This window comes from Myotis daubentonii, chromosome 21 (assembly GCF_963259705.1).
Source record: "Myotis daubentonii chromosome 21, mMyoDau2.1, whole genome shotgun sequence".
Taxonomy (NCBI): domain Eukaryota; kingdom Metazoa; phylum Chordata; class Mammalia; order Chiroptera; family Vespertilionidae; genus Myotis; species Myotis daubentonii.
In genome coordinates this window covers 1,550,715-1,567,108 of record NC_081860.1, presented here as the reverse complement: position 1 = coordinate 1,567,108, position 16,394 = coordinate 1,550,715, and the positions used below count along the sequence as shown (strand labels likewise).

At 59.7% G+C, this 16,394-nt stretch overlaps 1 protein-coding gene across 2 annotated transcripts in view; it reads right to left on the bottom strand.

The window, feature by feature from the left end:
• The window catches only part of IL16 (interleukin 16), a 62,431-nt gene that overhangs the window by 35,456 nt on the left and 10,581 nt on the right, over positions 1-16,394 (bottom strand). For both annotated transcript variants that reach the window (XM_059678320.1, XM_059678319.1), the window contains exon 2: positions 3,191-3,534. In XM_059678320.1, coding sequence (XP_059534303.1) covers positions 3,191-3,534 — 344 coding nt within the window. The remainder of the gene's footprint in view (positions 1-3,190; positions 3,535-16,394) is intronic.

Sequence of the window (16,394 nt, the reverse complement as noted above, 5' to 3'; positions counted from 1 at the left end):
ACACAGACACACACTTACACAGACACACACTCACACACACACACACAGACACACGCAGACAGACACACACACTTACACAGACACACACACAGACACACACACTCACACACAGACACACACTCACACACAGAGACACACACAGACACACACACACACACTCACACACACACACAGACACACACTTACACAGACACACACACACACTCACACACACACACAGACACACTCAGCGGGCTCCGTGGGAGACCTGCAGCCCACACACTCCCCCCCCCCCCCCTCTGTGGCAGGAAGAGGCAAGTGCCAGTCCCATGGCAGCCGGGGCCTCAGCGCCCCCCCTCCCCCCTCCCCCCCCACCCCGCCAGCCGCTCACAGGGGCAGACAGAGCAGCCGTGTGCTCGCAGAGGCCTGACCACCGGCCTCCACCCACAGCCGTCGGCGGGCTGACCTCATCCCGCTGAGTCACCCACAGGCGCGGTGACTGCGTCCGACCCACACATTGAATTTGTGAGGGACGAGGAGGCCGTCCCCACGGAGATCAAAGCCTCTCAGTCCTTCCAGCAGGCGGCCCGGGGGGCACCCCCACACATCGGGCTGGGCCAGTGGGGCAGCCACAGCCCTGCCCGGTGGAGACCCCTGAGCCCACTCCAAACCTGGGGCTGTGTCCGCAGGCTCCCTGCCCCCGGGCGGCCTTGCGGACTCCATGGCAACCGCCCCTGCCACAGCGTGTACAGAGCGGCTCTGTGTGCCATCCGGTCCCACCGGGCGCCAAGAGGCGGGCATGGCGCCTGGCAATCTGGGGACCTGCCATCGAGTGGGCGGGAGACTGAGAACAAATTGGGGGGGGCACAGACTCATCCCAGAAGCCTGGGTCGCCCTCCCCGGGTCTGTCCCCGTGGTCGGCAAACTCATTCGTCCACAGACCCAAACGCCCTCAGCACAGCGATTGACATTTCTTCGGAGAGCCAAATTTTTCAACTGAAACTATATAGGTATCCTGCTTCTTCTTTGTAGCCATGTCAAACAGGGCACCTAAAAAATATGTTCCATTGTATAATAGTAAAGCCGCCAACACAAAGGAACCACAATTCTTAAACCGATGGCAGAAATACCTGTAGGATTTGCAGCGGGTTGGGGAAAATGCAGGTAACTCTATGCTTCGAGTGGATGCCTTTGTCGCCCTCCCGCGATTTGCGGACGCGACTAGCGCTAACCACTGCACAAAGAGGCCGCTGACCGGCTGGCTCACTCAACGGGTGCATGAATCGCGGGCGCCTCCCCCGCCTGCCCGCGTCTCCCGTTGCCCGACCGACCGACCAACACCTCCACTTCTTCTAAGGCCACTTATCAAAAATAGACTCACCCCAGCCGAAAACCGACTTCTGCGCACGGGCCACGAAGTTTCAACTGCACTGTACGCCCGCCCGCACGTGGTATTTTGTGGAAGAGCCACACTCAAGGGGCGAAAGAGCCGCATGTGGCTCGCGAGCCGCGGTTTGCCGACCACTGCACTACCCCATCAGGAGCCATCACATCAGGGTGTGCCCAGCAGCCCTGGGCTGCAGGGGCCATGGGGGTGGGGGGCGCTGGCTGGGGCGTGGGGGACGGTCAGAGAACTAGGGGCGACCACGTGCTGGCCCGGGAGGCCCCTGTGGTCAGTACGGGTGCCCCTGGGCGGCCCCGTTCCCGCGCGGAACCCTGAGAAACGCCACCACTAGCCCAGTCCTTGCGAAGGCGTATTTGTCGGGCTGGGTGGGCAGAAAACATCCCTTTCTTAAACATGTTTTCCCTTCATTTATGACTCTCAGGTGTGCAGACATCTGGGTGTCGATGTGGATCTGTGCCCTGTCCCTGTCGCTGTCGCTGTCCCTCCCGGGGGAGAGGCAGGGCGGCCTCAGCCAGCGGGACCCTGACCCTGTCCGGGGGAGGCCGTGGGAGTGGATCACAGTTGACCAGGATTTTTGAACATCGAGGAGGCGGAGGGGCGGCGGGGCCAAGCGATTTCACGGGGAAATCACTTCGATGCCCGTCCTCCCGGCTCCTCTGCAAGGTCCGTGTGCCTGAGACGGCACGGGAGGGGGCGAGGATCCCAAACGCAGTGCCCGGGGCCAGCACCACCCCGATGCCAAATCCCAGATGGCGCTGGGTTTCGCCAAATGCTGTCTTTGCATCTCTTGGTCACAGCATTTTTATCCTTCCTTTTGTGTATGTGGTGCATCATCTATATATATATATATGAGGCTAATATGCAAAGTGTCCCCACGGGAGTTCGACCGGGAGTGCGATTGCTCGCTATGACGTGCGCTGACCACCAGGGGGCGGCGCGGAGCGAAGGAAGGTCCCAGACAGCAGCCGGCAGCCAGGGAAGGGAGGCCCCTATCGGCCCTGCTCCCCTGGCCAGGCCTAGGGACTCTACCGGTGCACGAATTTCATGCACTGGGCGTCTAGTAAACAAACATATTGAGAGAGAGAGAGAGAGAGAGAGAGAGAGAAAGGGTGTGGCCTCTGCGCCTTTCCTCCTTCCAAAGTTCTGATGAGTCACTTTTTCCTTTGTTAGGCGGGGAGTCTGGCTTTTTTAATAAAAATATTTTTATTGACTTCAGAGAGGAAGGGAGAGGGAGAGCCAGATAGAAACGTCAATGATGAGAGAGAATCATGAATCAGCTGCCTCCTGCATGTCCCCTGCTGGGGACGGGGCCCACAACCCAGGCATGTGCCCTTGACTGTAATCAAACCCGGGACCTTTTGGTCCGCAGGCCGGCGCTCTATCCACTGAGCCACACCAGCTGGGGCGGGAGCCTGGCTTTTAAGGCGATCCCGTGTGACGCCATCCGCGGGGTCTGGAAGGCCCACAGGCACCTCCACGCAACACAAGCCAATGCTTCTAGATCAGATGTCCCCCCCAGCCCCAGTGCAGCCCCCTTGGCCCCAGGCAGCCCCTCCAGGCCCCAGGCAGCCCCGCTGGCCCCAGGCAGCCCCTCCAGGCCCCAGGCAGCCCCTCCAGGCCCCAGGCAGCCCCCCCAGATCCCAGGCAGCCCCCCAGGCCCCAGGCAGCCCCTCCAGGCCCCACGCAGCCCCCCAGATCCCAGGCAGCCCCCCAGACCCCAGGCAGCCCCTCCAGGCCCCAGGCAGCCCCTCCAGGCCCCAGGCAGCCCCCCAGGCCCCAGCAACCCCGCCCCGCGGCCCGACCTACCTTCATGAAGAACAGCCTCCTGCAGGCCTTGCCCCGGTCACTCCTGGTCACCGGGAGGGCCGCGTCCTCCGATGTGTCCGCCAGCTGCACGGGCGAGTGGAAGAGCCCCTCTCTGCCCGCCTCCGGGCCCCTCTCGTCGGGGCTGGAGCCCTCGTCCCCGGCCTTGGCGTGGCAGAGGAGCAGGGACCGCGAGAGGGACCGGAGCTTGGCCGGTCTCCGGCTCCGGGTGGCGCGGCCGAGCGGCTCCATGCGCAGCGGGGAGGGGAGGCGGCCCTTCTTCCCCTCCGGGGCCCGGGGTGCATGGGGGGCGATGGGGCTGGGCCTGGGCACCCCCTCACAGGTCCCTGGAGGAGAGAGGAGGCAGGAAGGACAATGGGACCCCTGATGACAGGGCCCTGCCCTGCCCCTGAGCTGAGCGCGGGGCCGGGACACGCAGAGCAGGACAGACGGAGACCGTCCTTCTGTCCCCTGGCCCGTCCCTCCTGTCGCCAGATGGAGCTCGGGGACCTCAGTGGCTACCGCCCTGTCCACTCCCAGGCTCAGGGAGGCCAGAGCTTCCCAGATGGGGAAACTGAGGCACATAGAGAAGGGAAGCGCATGCCCAGAGCTGCGGGAGCCTGTGGGGGGAGCCAGCGTTCATCACAGGAGGGGCTGGTGGGTCAGGCAGGCCTGGGCCCGCGGCCCATTTAAACGTAAATCCACTCTTCACACAAAAGCTCACAGGAGGCCTGGCTCAGCGGATAGAGCATCGGCCTGCGGACCGAAGGGTCCCGGGTTCGATTCCCGGCCAAGGGCACATGTCCGGGTTGTGGGCTCGATCTCCAGTGCAGGGCGTGCAGGAGGCAGCCGATCCGTGATTCTCTCTCCTCATGGATGTTTCTCCCTCTCCCTCTCCCTTCCTCTCTGACATCAATAAAATCTCTCTCTATAAAAGCCTGATGTGCAAATTGTCCCCGCGGGAGTTCGACCGGGAGACGGATGTGCGCTGACCACCAGGGGGCGGTGTGGAATGAAGGAAGGCCCCAATCGGCCCTGATCGCCGGCCTGGCCTAGGGACCCTAACCGTGCATGAATTTCGTGCACCGGGCCTCTAGTAAGAAATAAATTTAAAAAGCTCACAGAAAATCCAGGCGATGGCACAGGTTGGAGGGCAAAGGGGGAGACTGAGTCACACCTGCCTGGCCCCTGCTCCGCCCTGGTGACCCTGCAGCCCCTCAGAGACACCCCAGGACTCAGGAGCCCCTGGGAAGGCCCCGCGTCTGGCCCTTGGTGCCCAGGCCGGGAGCCCACGCCAAGGAAGGTGGCAGCCTGGCCAGATGCTGAGCCGCCGGTTGATGATGTTGACAAGGGGAGCTGGGCGGGCCCGTGGCCAACCCGTGTGCCCGCCCTCGGCCTGCGTCTCCCCAGCCAGGGCCCTCAGCACCTCCCCATCCCCACCGGCTCCCCCTCTCCCGGCCCCAGGGCCCCAGGCTGGTCCGCACAGTGGGGCGGCTCGCTCAGCCAGGCAGGCTCAGCATGGCCAGCAGGCCCCGCCCATGACCCCGTTTCCATAGGCGGGTGGCGAAGGGGCCTGTCGCCGCCCCCAGTGGAGCTCTGACTGGGACCCAAGCCACAGAGCTGCCCCGCGGCCAGAGCGTCACACCGCGGGCGCCCTGGCCGTGTCCGCTGCCTGTGCGCGGCCAGCAGCGACAGAAACACAGACCTGCCAGCCCCTTGAGCGACAGCCCTTCTCAGAGCGTCCTCCAAACCAATGCTTTTTTTTTTTTTCTTTAATCCTCACCTGAGGGTATTTTTCCATTGATTTGTAGGGAGAGTGGAAGGGAGAGGAAGAGACAGAGAGAAACATCGATGTGAGAGAGAGACACACCGATGGGTCGCCTCCTGCACGAGCCCCGGCCAGGGCCCGGGCCGGGGAGGAGCCTGCCACCGAGGTCCGTGCCCTTGACCGGAATCGAACCCGGGACCCTTCGGTCCGCAGGCTGACGCTCTATCCACTGAGCCACACCGGCCAGGGCCCAATGCTTCTTAAGAGATGACCGAGTTTCAATACCCAAGTTGCACAAATGTATTATTTTCTGTATCAGCCTTTTGCTCACCAACCAGCTACAGTGGCCAGCGGCAGGGAACCGGAATGAATGAGTGCCTGTCTGCGAGCCTACTACGTGCAGCAGTGCTCCTGACACGCCCACACCGGAGCAGACCGGCACCGTTACACACACAGGGCCACCCCCCGGCCTCCAGCTCTGGCCAGCAATGCACTGTGATGACTAAGCTAGCATTCTCAGCAACGGCTATCGCAAAACTTCACTCCCTTTCTTCTTTAAAACAATATATTTTTATTGATGTCAGAGAGGAAGGGAGAGGGAGAGAGAGAAACATCAATGATGAGAGAGAATCATTGCTCAGCTGCCTCCTGCATGACCCCCACTGGGGATCAAACCTATAACCCGGGCATGTGCCCTTGACCAGAATCGAACCTGGGACCCTTCAGTCCACAGGCCGGCGCTCTATCCACTGAGCAACACTGGCTAGGACAAAACTTCACTTTCTTAAAAAAGAGACTTACCTGTCTCCTCCTCATCCTATATAATAAAAACCTAATATGCTAAGTGTCCGGTCAACTGGTCGGCCTTTCAACCAATCAAAGCATAATATGCTAATGATATGCTAAGGCCGCTCAACCGCTCGCTATGACGTGCACTGACCACCAGGGGGCAGACGCTCTGACTGGTAGGTTAGCTTGCTGCTGGGGTCCGGCTGATCGGGACTGAGCCAGAGGAGCGAGACGTGCCCTGGAGCCCTCCTGCCCCCCGCCCAGCCCTGATCGTGCACCAGTGGGGTCCCTCGACCTGGCCTGCGCCCTCTCGCAATCCAAGACCCCCTGGGGGATGTCAGAGAGCTGATTTCAGCCTGATCCTGCAGGCCAGGCCGAGGAACCCCACTGGTGCACGAATTCGTGCACCGGGCCTCTAGCAAACAGATAACACCACCTCCTTCTTCACAGACGCATACAAGGTACCAGGGAGCAACTCCCCAAACTCGCCACTGGATATACGATCCCCCCACATCCACCGTGCACACAGACCTCCTGCAGGGAGCGCTCGCCCCGCCCAGGCCAGTGCACCCCCGTTCCCTGGACCCTCCCCGTGCCTGTGGGCGGAGCAGCAATTCCAGAAACAACCATCCCTTACTCAGAGCTCAGGGAGCCATGCCGTTCTAACTGCCTCACCGGTTGGTCCTCACAGGCTCCATTGAGAACCTCATTTCAGCAGAAAATACCACCGGGGCACAGAGAGGTTCAGCCACTTCCTCCCGGTCACACAGCCTGGGACAGTGGGCCCATGTGGGGGGAGGGGGGGTAGGAGGGGGTGATCGGTGCCACCCCCTCCAGCCTCCGGCCACAGGCCAGAGCCCATGTGCATCCTCAGCTCCTGGAGCCGTGGCCCTGCTCCTGCCACATCTTCTCTGCCTTGTGGGTCCCTTCCGGAAGCTTCCAGGGATGCCCAGCAGAGGTTTCCCATATGGCTCAGCCCAGAGGTCAAAGCTGCCACCTCCCAGCAGCGGGTCTCAGGGATCTGCCTTCCCAGGAAGCTGCCCTGCCCCTCTCGGGGACCCTTCCCCCAACCACTGGCCGGGCTCGCTGTCACACGTCCCCCGGATGCCAGGGCTGGCGGGTCCCGCTCACCTGGGAGACCCTGCAAGGGGGTAAGGACAGACTCATCGTCTCAGTCCTCGGGGCGCTTCCTGCTGTGATTGCCATCTGCACAGGAGGCGCCCCGAAACGGACAGGGCTGGCGGCACAGACATGGAGAATGGAGGGGCCCCCCAGCGGGGAGAGTGACAACTTCCAGTCCGCCACCCCCCCCAGCCTCCCTCCTCCCTCCTCCCTCCCCCACAACCAGCCAGCTCCTGGGAACAACGCAGTCTGTCACCAGGCCGGCGACGCTAACCCCCACCCCAAACCCCCAGGTTAACATCTGGATGCACCGCACCTATTCGGCCCGGCCGGCGTGGCCCAGTGGTTGAGCCTCAACCTATGAACCAGGAGGTCAGGGTTCGATTCCAGGTCAGGGCACATCCCCAGTGTGGGGCGTGCAGGAGGCAGCCGATCCAGGATTCTCTCCCATTACAGATGTTTCTCTCCCTCTTCCTCTCCCTTCCTCTCTGACATCAATAAAGATAGATTTTTTAAAAATGCACTAACTCGCGAGCTCTGGGAGGGCACGCGGCGGGTGGAGAGAGGGAACTCGTGGACGGCCCGTGTTTTAGTTCCTGAATCCCCGACGGTCCCACATCAAAGGCAACGTTGAAAGTGCGGCCACGCCAGCCCAGCGGGAAACTCTGGCTTGAACTGAGGAGCGACTCGGAGACAGGAGGTGAAGGGAGGGGATGCAAGATCCCTTCCAGCAAATTTTACATCTTTTTTTCTATATATATTTTTATTGAATTCAGAGAGAGGAAGGGAGAGGGAGAGATAGAAAAACATATTTTTTAAATATATTTTTATTGATGTCAGAGAGGAAGAGAGAGAGAGAGATAGAGACATCCATGATGAGAGAGAATCATGGATCAGCTGCCTCCTGCACGCCCCACACTGGGGATCAAGCCCACAATCCAGGCCTGTGCCCTTGACCAGAATCGAACCCGCAACCCTTCAGTCCACAGGGCAACGCTCTAGCCACGGAGTCGAGCCGCCTGTGGCAAATTTCACCTCTTCTTCATACAGGCTCTGAGTACGGTATCTCGCATCACACGTTTCTCAGCACCTGTTTCCATTTTGAGTGGAAACATCCTGTATACTAAAAGCCTAATATGCTAAGTGTCTGGTCGTCCGTTCAACCAATCAAAGCGTAGTATGCTAATGATATGCTAAGGCCGCTCAATCACTCGCTATGACATGCACTGACCACCAGGGGGCAGACCGGTTGGTTAGTTTGCTGCTGGGGTCCAGCTGATCGGGGCTGAGTGAGACAGGCCGGACATGCCCTAGAGCCCTCCTGCGTCCCTCCCCAGCTCCGATTGTGCACCGGTGGTGTCCCTCCGCCTGTCCTGCGCCCTCTCGCAATCGAGGCTGAGGACACCCTCCCCCCACCCGGGTGCACGAATTTCATGCACCAGGCCTCTAGTCCTATATAATAGAAGGCTAATATGCAAATTGTTCCCTCGACCAGGAGTTCGACCAGGGGGTGCGGCCTGCTGGCCGACCACCCACGGCCCCTCCCCCCGGCCAGCCCAGCCCGATTGCCCCCCGATTGGGGGTAGGGGATGGCCAGACCCCACCCGTGCACAAATTCGTGCACCGGGCCTCCAGTTGGTGAATAGACTTCCCACGGCGATTGCTTTCGTCGGCAACAACTTTCGCACGTACACTTCACAGCCTGCCACCTCACCGATCTCCCTGGTTCATGCTGGTAACTCCCCACCGCCCAGCCCAGCGCTCGAGACTGTGAGGGGGGTGCCCTACGCCACCTCTGTCAGCATCACCTTCAGCATTTGCATTATTTCAGAGCCGTGTAAGGGGCGTGACTGAGACGCTCCGTCAGGCTGTCCCCGGGCTCAGGGCCAGCTCTGCCCCAGCGGTCCTTCCGGAACTCTCCCTCCCGCGTGCGACACCTCGGCCTCCTGAGCCCCTGGGCCTTGCGTGGGTCTCCACCCCCGATGCTAAATCTCCGTCCCTCTTAGGGTCCGTTATTCGTTATTCGGTGGCGCTTCCTTCAAACCCGGCCCCCCTCCTCCCTCCCCGACCGAGTGCCGCCTCGGAACCCTGCCTGGGGAAAGACCTGACTCTCCCGTGGGAAACCCACCAGGCCTGGCTCAGGATGACTCCCATCCGCTCTGCCATCCACGTTCGCCGCGGGACCGAGGGGCCTGCGTTTAGACCGCCAAGGGCTTCCGGCCGGATACGGCATGGAAAGCAGACCAGACACGCGGGGTGACACCTCTGCCGGCCCCCGAGGGGGACGGTTATTGGAAACCCCATCCGGGGAGCTGCCCACGCTCACCTGCATGCTATCTGGGGCGACCGGAAAGATACACGGGCCCGCCCTGGCCGGTGTGCTCAGTGGGTAGAGCGTCGGCCTGCGGACTGAAGGGTCCCAGATTCGATTCACGGTCAGGGCACATGCCCGGGTTGCGGGCTCGATCCCCAGTGGGGGGCGTGCAGGAGGCGGCCGATCCATGGTTCTCTCTCATCATGGATGTTTCTCTCTCTCTCCCTCTCCCTTCCTCTCTGAAATCAATAAAAGTATATATTTTTTAAAAATACACGGACGCTGTGCAGCCATGCGAAGGAGGTAAACCTTGGAGATAAATGTTGCTGGGCTGTGCGTGTGTGTGAGATGACCTGACCGGTGTGGCTCAGTGGATAGAGCGTTGGCCTGCGGACTGAAGGGTCCCAGGTTCGATTCCGGCCAAGGGCATGTACCTTGGTTGCGGGCACATCCCCAGTGGGGAGTGTGCAGGAGGCAGCTGATCGATGCTTCTCTCTCATCGATGTTTCTAACTCTCTATCCCTCTCCCTCTGTAAAAAAATCAATAAAATATATTTAAAAAATAAAAAGATGATGGCTTTGGGTAAGATTATCCCTGTTTCTCTCTGAACACACACACACACACACGCGCGCGCGCGCGCGCGCGCATACACATCTACACACACATACATACACACATACACATACACATATACACACACATACACATCTACACACAATAACACACACACATACACATCTACACACACACATATACACACACATATATACACACATACACATCTATACACACACATACACGCACACATATACACACATACACACATACACATCTACACACAATAACACACATACACACACATACACATCTACACACATATACACACACACATATACACACATACACATCTACACACACACACACACATACACATCCACACACACACACATATACACACACATACACATCTACACACACACACACTGGTGATCTGCCCTGAGCGTCTGAGGGCCCGGCCTGTGCCAGGAGCAGGGGGAGGGGGGTTCCCTGTCCGCACGGGACAGGAATCTGCTGGTGACCAGGCCTCACCACCCCGAAGGCCAGAGACCCCAGAGGGACGAAGATTGCGCCTGGGCCCTCGCCTGAAGCTACAGGATGGCAGGCAGGCAGGGGTCAGGCCTTCGCGTCTGAGTTGGGGGGGGTGCACGCGGGGGTGGGAGTGGGAGGAGGAGCCCACAGGCAGCGGGAGGCCTCCAGGTGCCTGACTTTCTCCCACCCCCTCCCCTTCCTTCATCCACCTCCTCCCACACCCCTAGTCCCAGGGACGAGGCCGAGGCTGATGCATCGGAAACCCCAAAACCGCCCCGGCTGGTGTGGCTCAGTGGATAGAGCGTTGGCCTGCAGACTGAAGGGTCCTGGGTTCGATTTCCGCTCAGGGCACAGGCCCGGGTTGCGGGCTCGATTCCCAGTAGGGGGCGTGCAGGAGGCGGCCGATCCATGATTCTCTCTCATCATGGATGTTTCTCTCTCTCTCTCTCCCTCTCCCTTCCTCTCTGAAATCAATTAAAAAAATATTTTTAAAAAAAGAAAGAAAGAAACCCCCAAACCCAGGGCTCCCAGGGCTGCAGAGCGAGGACCAGCCACCCCTGCCCCCACCTCAACCCCCAAAAGTGAGTCGTCCCCACCCCCTGGGCCCTCACCCCCCAGCCCAGCATCCAAATCTGGCATGAAGGTCCAGCACCCAGACCCTCCCTCCCCACGCCCTTGTCCCAGCCAACAGCCGCCCGGCAGGGCCGCTGCCCGGGGCCTCACTCACCTGGGCCCACCTGCCTCCCCGCTCAGGCCCCCAGGGCGGCCGCCTCCGGGCTTCTCTCCGGCTGCCCGGCCGGGCCAGGCACCATCTGTCCAGGACGGACGGGGCCCGGGGCTGGGGCAGAGCCCGCGGAGAAGGAGACACAGACAGGCTTTTCCCACGGAAGCCGGTGTCAGGCGCTGAGGTCCGGGGTGCGGGAGTGAGAGCTGCCTCTGCCCCCCACCTTCATCCTCCCCCTCCCCCCGACTCCGGACAGGTGCCGCGGGCCTGTGGGCAGGGGTGCGACCTGGCACGCGTGGCTGGGGCTCCGGGCGCAGCCATCTGACGTCTCCGCGGGAAAGGCCGGCTCAGAGGAGGGGCTGCGGGCGTGGGGCGCTGGGAGCAGAGCTCACCATCTGCTGGGCTGGCAGAGGACAGCGGGGCCGGGCCAGCACCCCACCAGGCTTCCCCTCCCCAGACAGCCCGGCAGCAGCTGGGGGGGGGGGGTGGGCAGGAAGGGAAGGGACATTGCACGGTGCCTACTACGCGCCCGGCACACAGTAGGAGCTTTAACATCGACGCCAGCCACACCATCCTGTCGTCAACCGCGTAAGGACCACCGGACCCGTTTCACAGGCCAGTCACTGCACACGAATTCATCGGGCCCTGGCCGGTGTGGCTCAGTGGGTAGAGCGCCGGCCTGCGGACCGAAGGGTCCCGGGTTCGATTCCGGTCAAGTGCACGGACCTTGGTTGCAGGCTCCTCCCCAGCCCTGGTCGGGGGCGCGTGCAGGAGGCAACCCATGGATGGGTCTCTCTCACATCGATGTTTCTCTCTGTCTCTCCCTCTCCCTAAAAAAAAACCAACAGAAATATATGCGCGGTGAGGATTCACAACAACAAACAAACAAACGAAAGAATTCCTGGAGCACCTGTATCCCAGGCCGGGACCAGGCCCAGCCCAGCCCTGGCCAGCAGCTCACCCAGCGAGCGTGTGAGCCACTCAGACGCCCGATCAAGAGCCCCCCGGTACTGCCCTGGCCGGTGTGGCTCAGTGGATAGAGCGTCGGCCTGCAGACCGAAGGGTCCCAGGTTCGATTCCGGCCAAGGGCACATGCCCGGGTTGCAGGCCCCGGTTGGGGGCACGGGCAGGAGGCAGCCAATGGATGGGTCTCTCTCACGTCGATGTTTCTCTCTGTCTCTCCCGCTCCCTTCCACTCTCTCTGAAAATCAATGGGAACATAGCCTCGGGAAAGGATTTATAAAAAATAAATAAATAAAAAGAGGCACCGATGCCACTGCCTGGCCGCCTGCAGGACCTCCCACTGCCCGCCTGTGCCCGGCTGTCCCTGCACTCACAGCCTGGGCCCCGGGAGCCGGGGCAGCTCTGTGGCTCCTCTGGTCCCCAGGCGGCTGGGTCAGCATCACCATTCTCCGTGTGCCCGCCCCCCGCCCCCCGCCGCAGCCCGGAGCTGAGGCCGGCCCACCCCTGTCCTGACCCCGGACGCACTCACACAGCGCGAGGCCGCGGGCACCCCTGTCCCAGCGCATGGCGGGCGCTGTCTCCCACCCGGCCCCCGGGAGGGGTGGGGGGTGCTCGTCTAAGGTAAGGGTGACATTCACCCAGCGGCCCCCTGACGCCCGTCCCACCCTCCCGCTGCTCCTGGGCACAGCCTGTGTGCGCCATGGTGTGCCCACGGCCACGTCTGTGCGGCCCTCTCTCCTCCCGGGCTGTCAGGAGGGAGTGGGTGTCCCCGTGGGAGCCCCGGAATGACCCTGCGAGGCTGAGACCTGGCCCCCGGGGCCCGGGCCGCGGTCACGGGGAGGCCCATGGGGACAGAGCTGCCTCTGTGGGCGGCGGGTGCGGGGACAGCGGCTCAGTGCAGAGAGCGGGCGGCCAAGTGCAGGGCATGGGCCTGGCGCCTGCCCCTGCTCTGCTCCCCCCCCCCAACTTAGCCCCCTGGGCACAGAGCAGCCGGGGCTCAGGCCCGGGGTTCGGCCCCAAGGCCTCTCACTGGAGGCCACCTCGCCCTCCCGGCCCTGTGGATGCGGAGGGACCCCGCCCCCTGGCCTCCCACAGGCCTGAGCCCCCTCGACGGCTGCGCCTGAGTCGGCTCCTGCCTCCCCTGTGATCAGGGCTAATTTTTTTTTAATCCTCCCCCGAGGATATTTTCCCATGGATTTTTAGAGAGAGCGGAAGGGAGAGGGAGAGACAGAGAGAAACATCGATGTGAGAGTGACACACCGATGGGTTGCCTCCTGCACGCACCCCAACCAGGGCCCGGGCCAGGGAGGAGCCTGCAACCCAGGTACGTGCCCTTGACCAGACTCGAACCCGGGACCCTTGGGTCCGCGGGCTGATGCTCAGAAGGCGGCTCACTCTGAAGTCCAGCTGAGACCCCCCACGGAGACTTCTCCTTGGCACGGACCCGTCTCCATTCCCCCCTCACGCGGTCCCGCTGGAGACAGGCACATGCCCGCACACAGCTCCACATCAGGGACGTGAAGAGTGGCTACCAGCCCTGGCCGGTGTGGCTCAATGGGCAGAGCATCCGCCTGCAGACTGAAGGGTCCCGGGTTCGATTCCCGGTCAGGGCACAGGCCCGGGTTGCAGGCTCGATCCCCAGTAGGGGGCGTGCAGGAGGCAGCCAATCGATGATTCTCTCGTCATGGATCTTTCTCTCTCTCTCTCCCTCTCCCTTCCTCTCTGAGATCAATAAAGAAATATATATTTTTTAAAATATATTTTATTGATTTTTTACAGAGAGGAAGGGAGAGATAGAGAGTTAGAAACATCTATGAGAGAGAAACATCGATCAGCTGCCTCCTGCACATCTCCTACTGGGGATGTGCCCGCAACCCAGGTACATGCCCTTGACCGGAATCGAACCTGGGACCTTTCAGTCCGCAGGCCGACGCTCTATCCACTGACCCAAACCGGTTTTGGCAAGAAATACATTTTTTTTTTAAAAAAAGGAAAATACTAAAGGCGTCCGCCACTACCAACCAGGATTACAAGACGTGCTAAAGGGCCCTCTTTGAAAAGAAGAAGAAAAAAATAACAAAAATATGAATAGGGGTGGGGGTGGGGGGTAAGAGATCAACCCAGGGACTTGTATGCATGCATATAAGCACAACCAATAGACGCAAGACCCTGGGGAGGGGAGGGGGGAGAAGGGCATATGGGGGAGGGGGATGGCGGGGGGGGGGTGAGGCCGGGGGGAGGTCAATGGGGGAAAAAAGGAGACATATGTACTACTATTTGTAAGACCTTAACCAATGAATGAATTAATTGATTTTTAAAATACGAATAGCCGAAACCGGTTTGGCTCAGTGGATAGAGTGTCGGCCTGCGGACTGAAGGGTCCCAGGTTCGATTCCGGTCAAGGGCATGTACCTGGGTTGCGGGCACATCCCCAGTAGGAGATGTGCAGGAGGCAGCTGATCAATGTTTCTCTCTCATCGATGTTTCTAGCTCTCTATCTCTCTCCCTTCCTCTCTGTAAAAAATCAATAAAATATATTTAAAAAAAAATAAAAATAAAAATAAAAATACGAATAAAATGGCAGCCAATTAACATATCCACCCGCAGCGACTTTACATGCAAATGGATGAAATCTCCAATCAGAAGACGCAGGGTGGCTGGCTGGATGAGAGTACAAACCCTCACATGGGCCAGAGACCCACTTCCGATCGAGACACACACACACACAGGCTGCAAATAAACGGGTGAAAAAAGAGATATTTCGTGAAATTGGGGCGGGGGAGGGGGAGGGGGGTAGCCATCCTTATACGAGACAAAACAGGCTTTAAAGCAAGAGACGACGGGCATGACAACATGAGAAAAAGATCAGCCCAGCTAGAGGGCATGTACCCACCAGGGGAGCCTCAATGGATAAAGCAGGTCCCCCCGACATAAAGGCAGAGGCCGGCAGGGACAGGAGGGCTTTTAACACCCCGTTCACGTCACTGGGCGGGTCTCCCAGAGAGAAAATCAACAAGGACGCGCTGGCCTTAGAGGACAATTAGACCAGAGGGAGTTCATGGATATTTTTAGAGCGTTTCACCCAAACGCAGACTATACATGCTTTTCTCTTTTTCTTTTAAAATTTTTTAATTGATGTCAGAGAGGAAGGGAGAGGAAGGGAGAGAGAGAAACATCCATGAGGAGAGAGAATCATGGATCGGCTGCCTCCTGCAGGCCCCGCACTGGGGATCGAGCCCACAACCCGGGCATGTGCCCCGACAGGGAATCGAACCGTGACCTCCTGGTTCATAGGTCTGCGCTCAGCCCCTGAGCCACACCGGCCGGGAATAGACCACATGTTTGGACTGAATACATTGAAGAAGACTGAAATCATATCAAGCATCTTCTCTGACCACATGGTATGAAACCAGGAATCGATTACAAGAAGAAAACTGGAAAAAACACACAAACACACGGAGGCCAGATAAGATATTACACACAACGAATGGGGTAACAACGAGATCAAGGAGTCAATCAAAAATTATCTTGAGCCCTGGCCGGTGTGGCTCAGTGGACAGAGCGTCGGCCTGCGGACGGAAGGGTCCCGGGTTCAATTCCAGACAAGGGCACATGCCTGGGTTGTGAGCTTGATCCCCAGTGTGGGGCGTGCAGGAGGCAGCCAATCAATGATTGATCTCTCATCATCGATGTTTCTCTCTCTCCCTCTCCGTTCCTCTCTGAAATCAATAAAAATATTTTTTTTTAAAAAAAAAAGATCATACACCGTGATCAAGTGAGAAATATTCCTAGGATGTAAGGCTGGTACAAAACCCAAATATCGATTAACATGACACACCACCTACACAAAATGCAGACTAGAACTCCTACCCTCTATCATAAAAGGCTAACATGCAAATCGACCAAACAGCAGACGACCGGTCGCTATGATGTGCACTGACCACCAGGGGGCAGGCGTTTAATGCAGGAGCTGCCCCTGGTGGTCAGTGCGCTCCCACAGGGGGAGCAGCTGCTCAGCCAGAAGCCGGGCTCATGGCTGGCGAGCGCAGCGGCGGTGGCAGGAGCCTCTCCCGCCTCCGTGGCAGCGCTAAGGATGTCCGACTGATGCCTCCCGGACTGCGAGAGGGTGCAGGCCAGGCTGAGGGGCCCCCTGCCCCCCGTGCACGATTTTCGTGCACTGGGCCTCTAGGGCTCATATAACTATAGGGGTCGGCAAAAGTAGGCTCCCAGTGTGAGTATGTGAAACTGTATGTGTGAAAGGCATCTGACGAAATCCAGCATCTACTTATGATTAAAAACCCTCAGCCAAGTGGGACCAGAGGGGATGGACCTCGACGTAATAAAGGCCACATGACAAACCCGCAGCTAACACCCAACTCGACAGTGACAACTAAACGCATCTTCCTTAAGACCCGGAAAAAGACGACCCAGTGAATG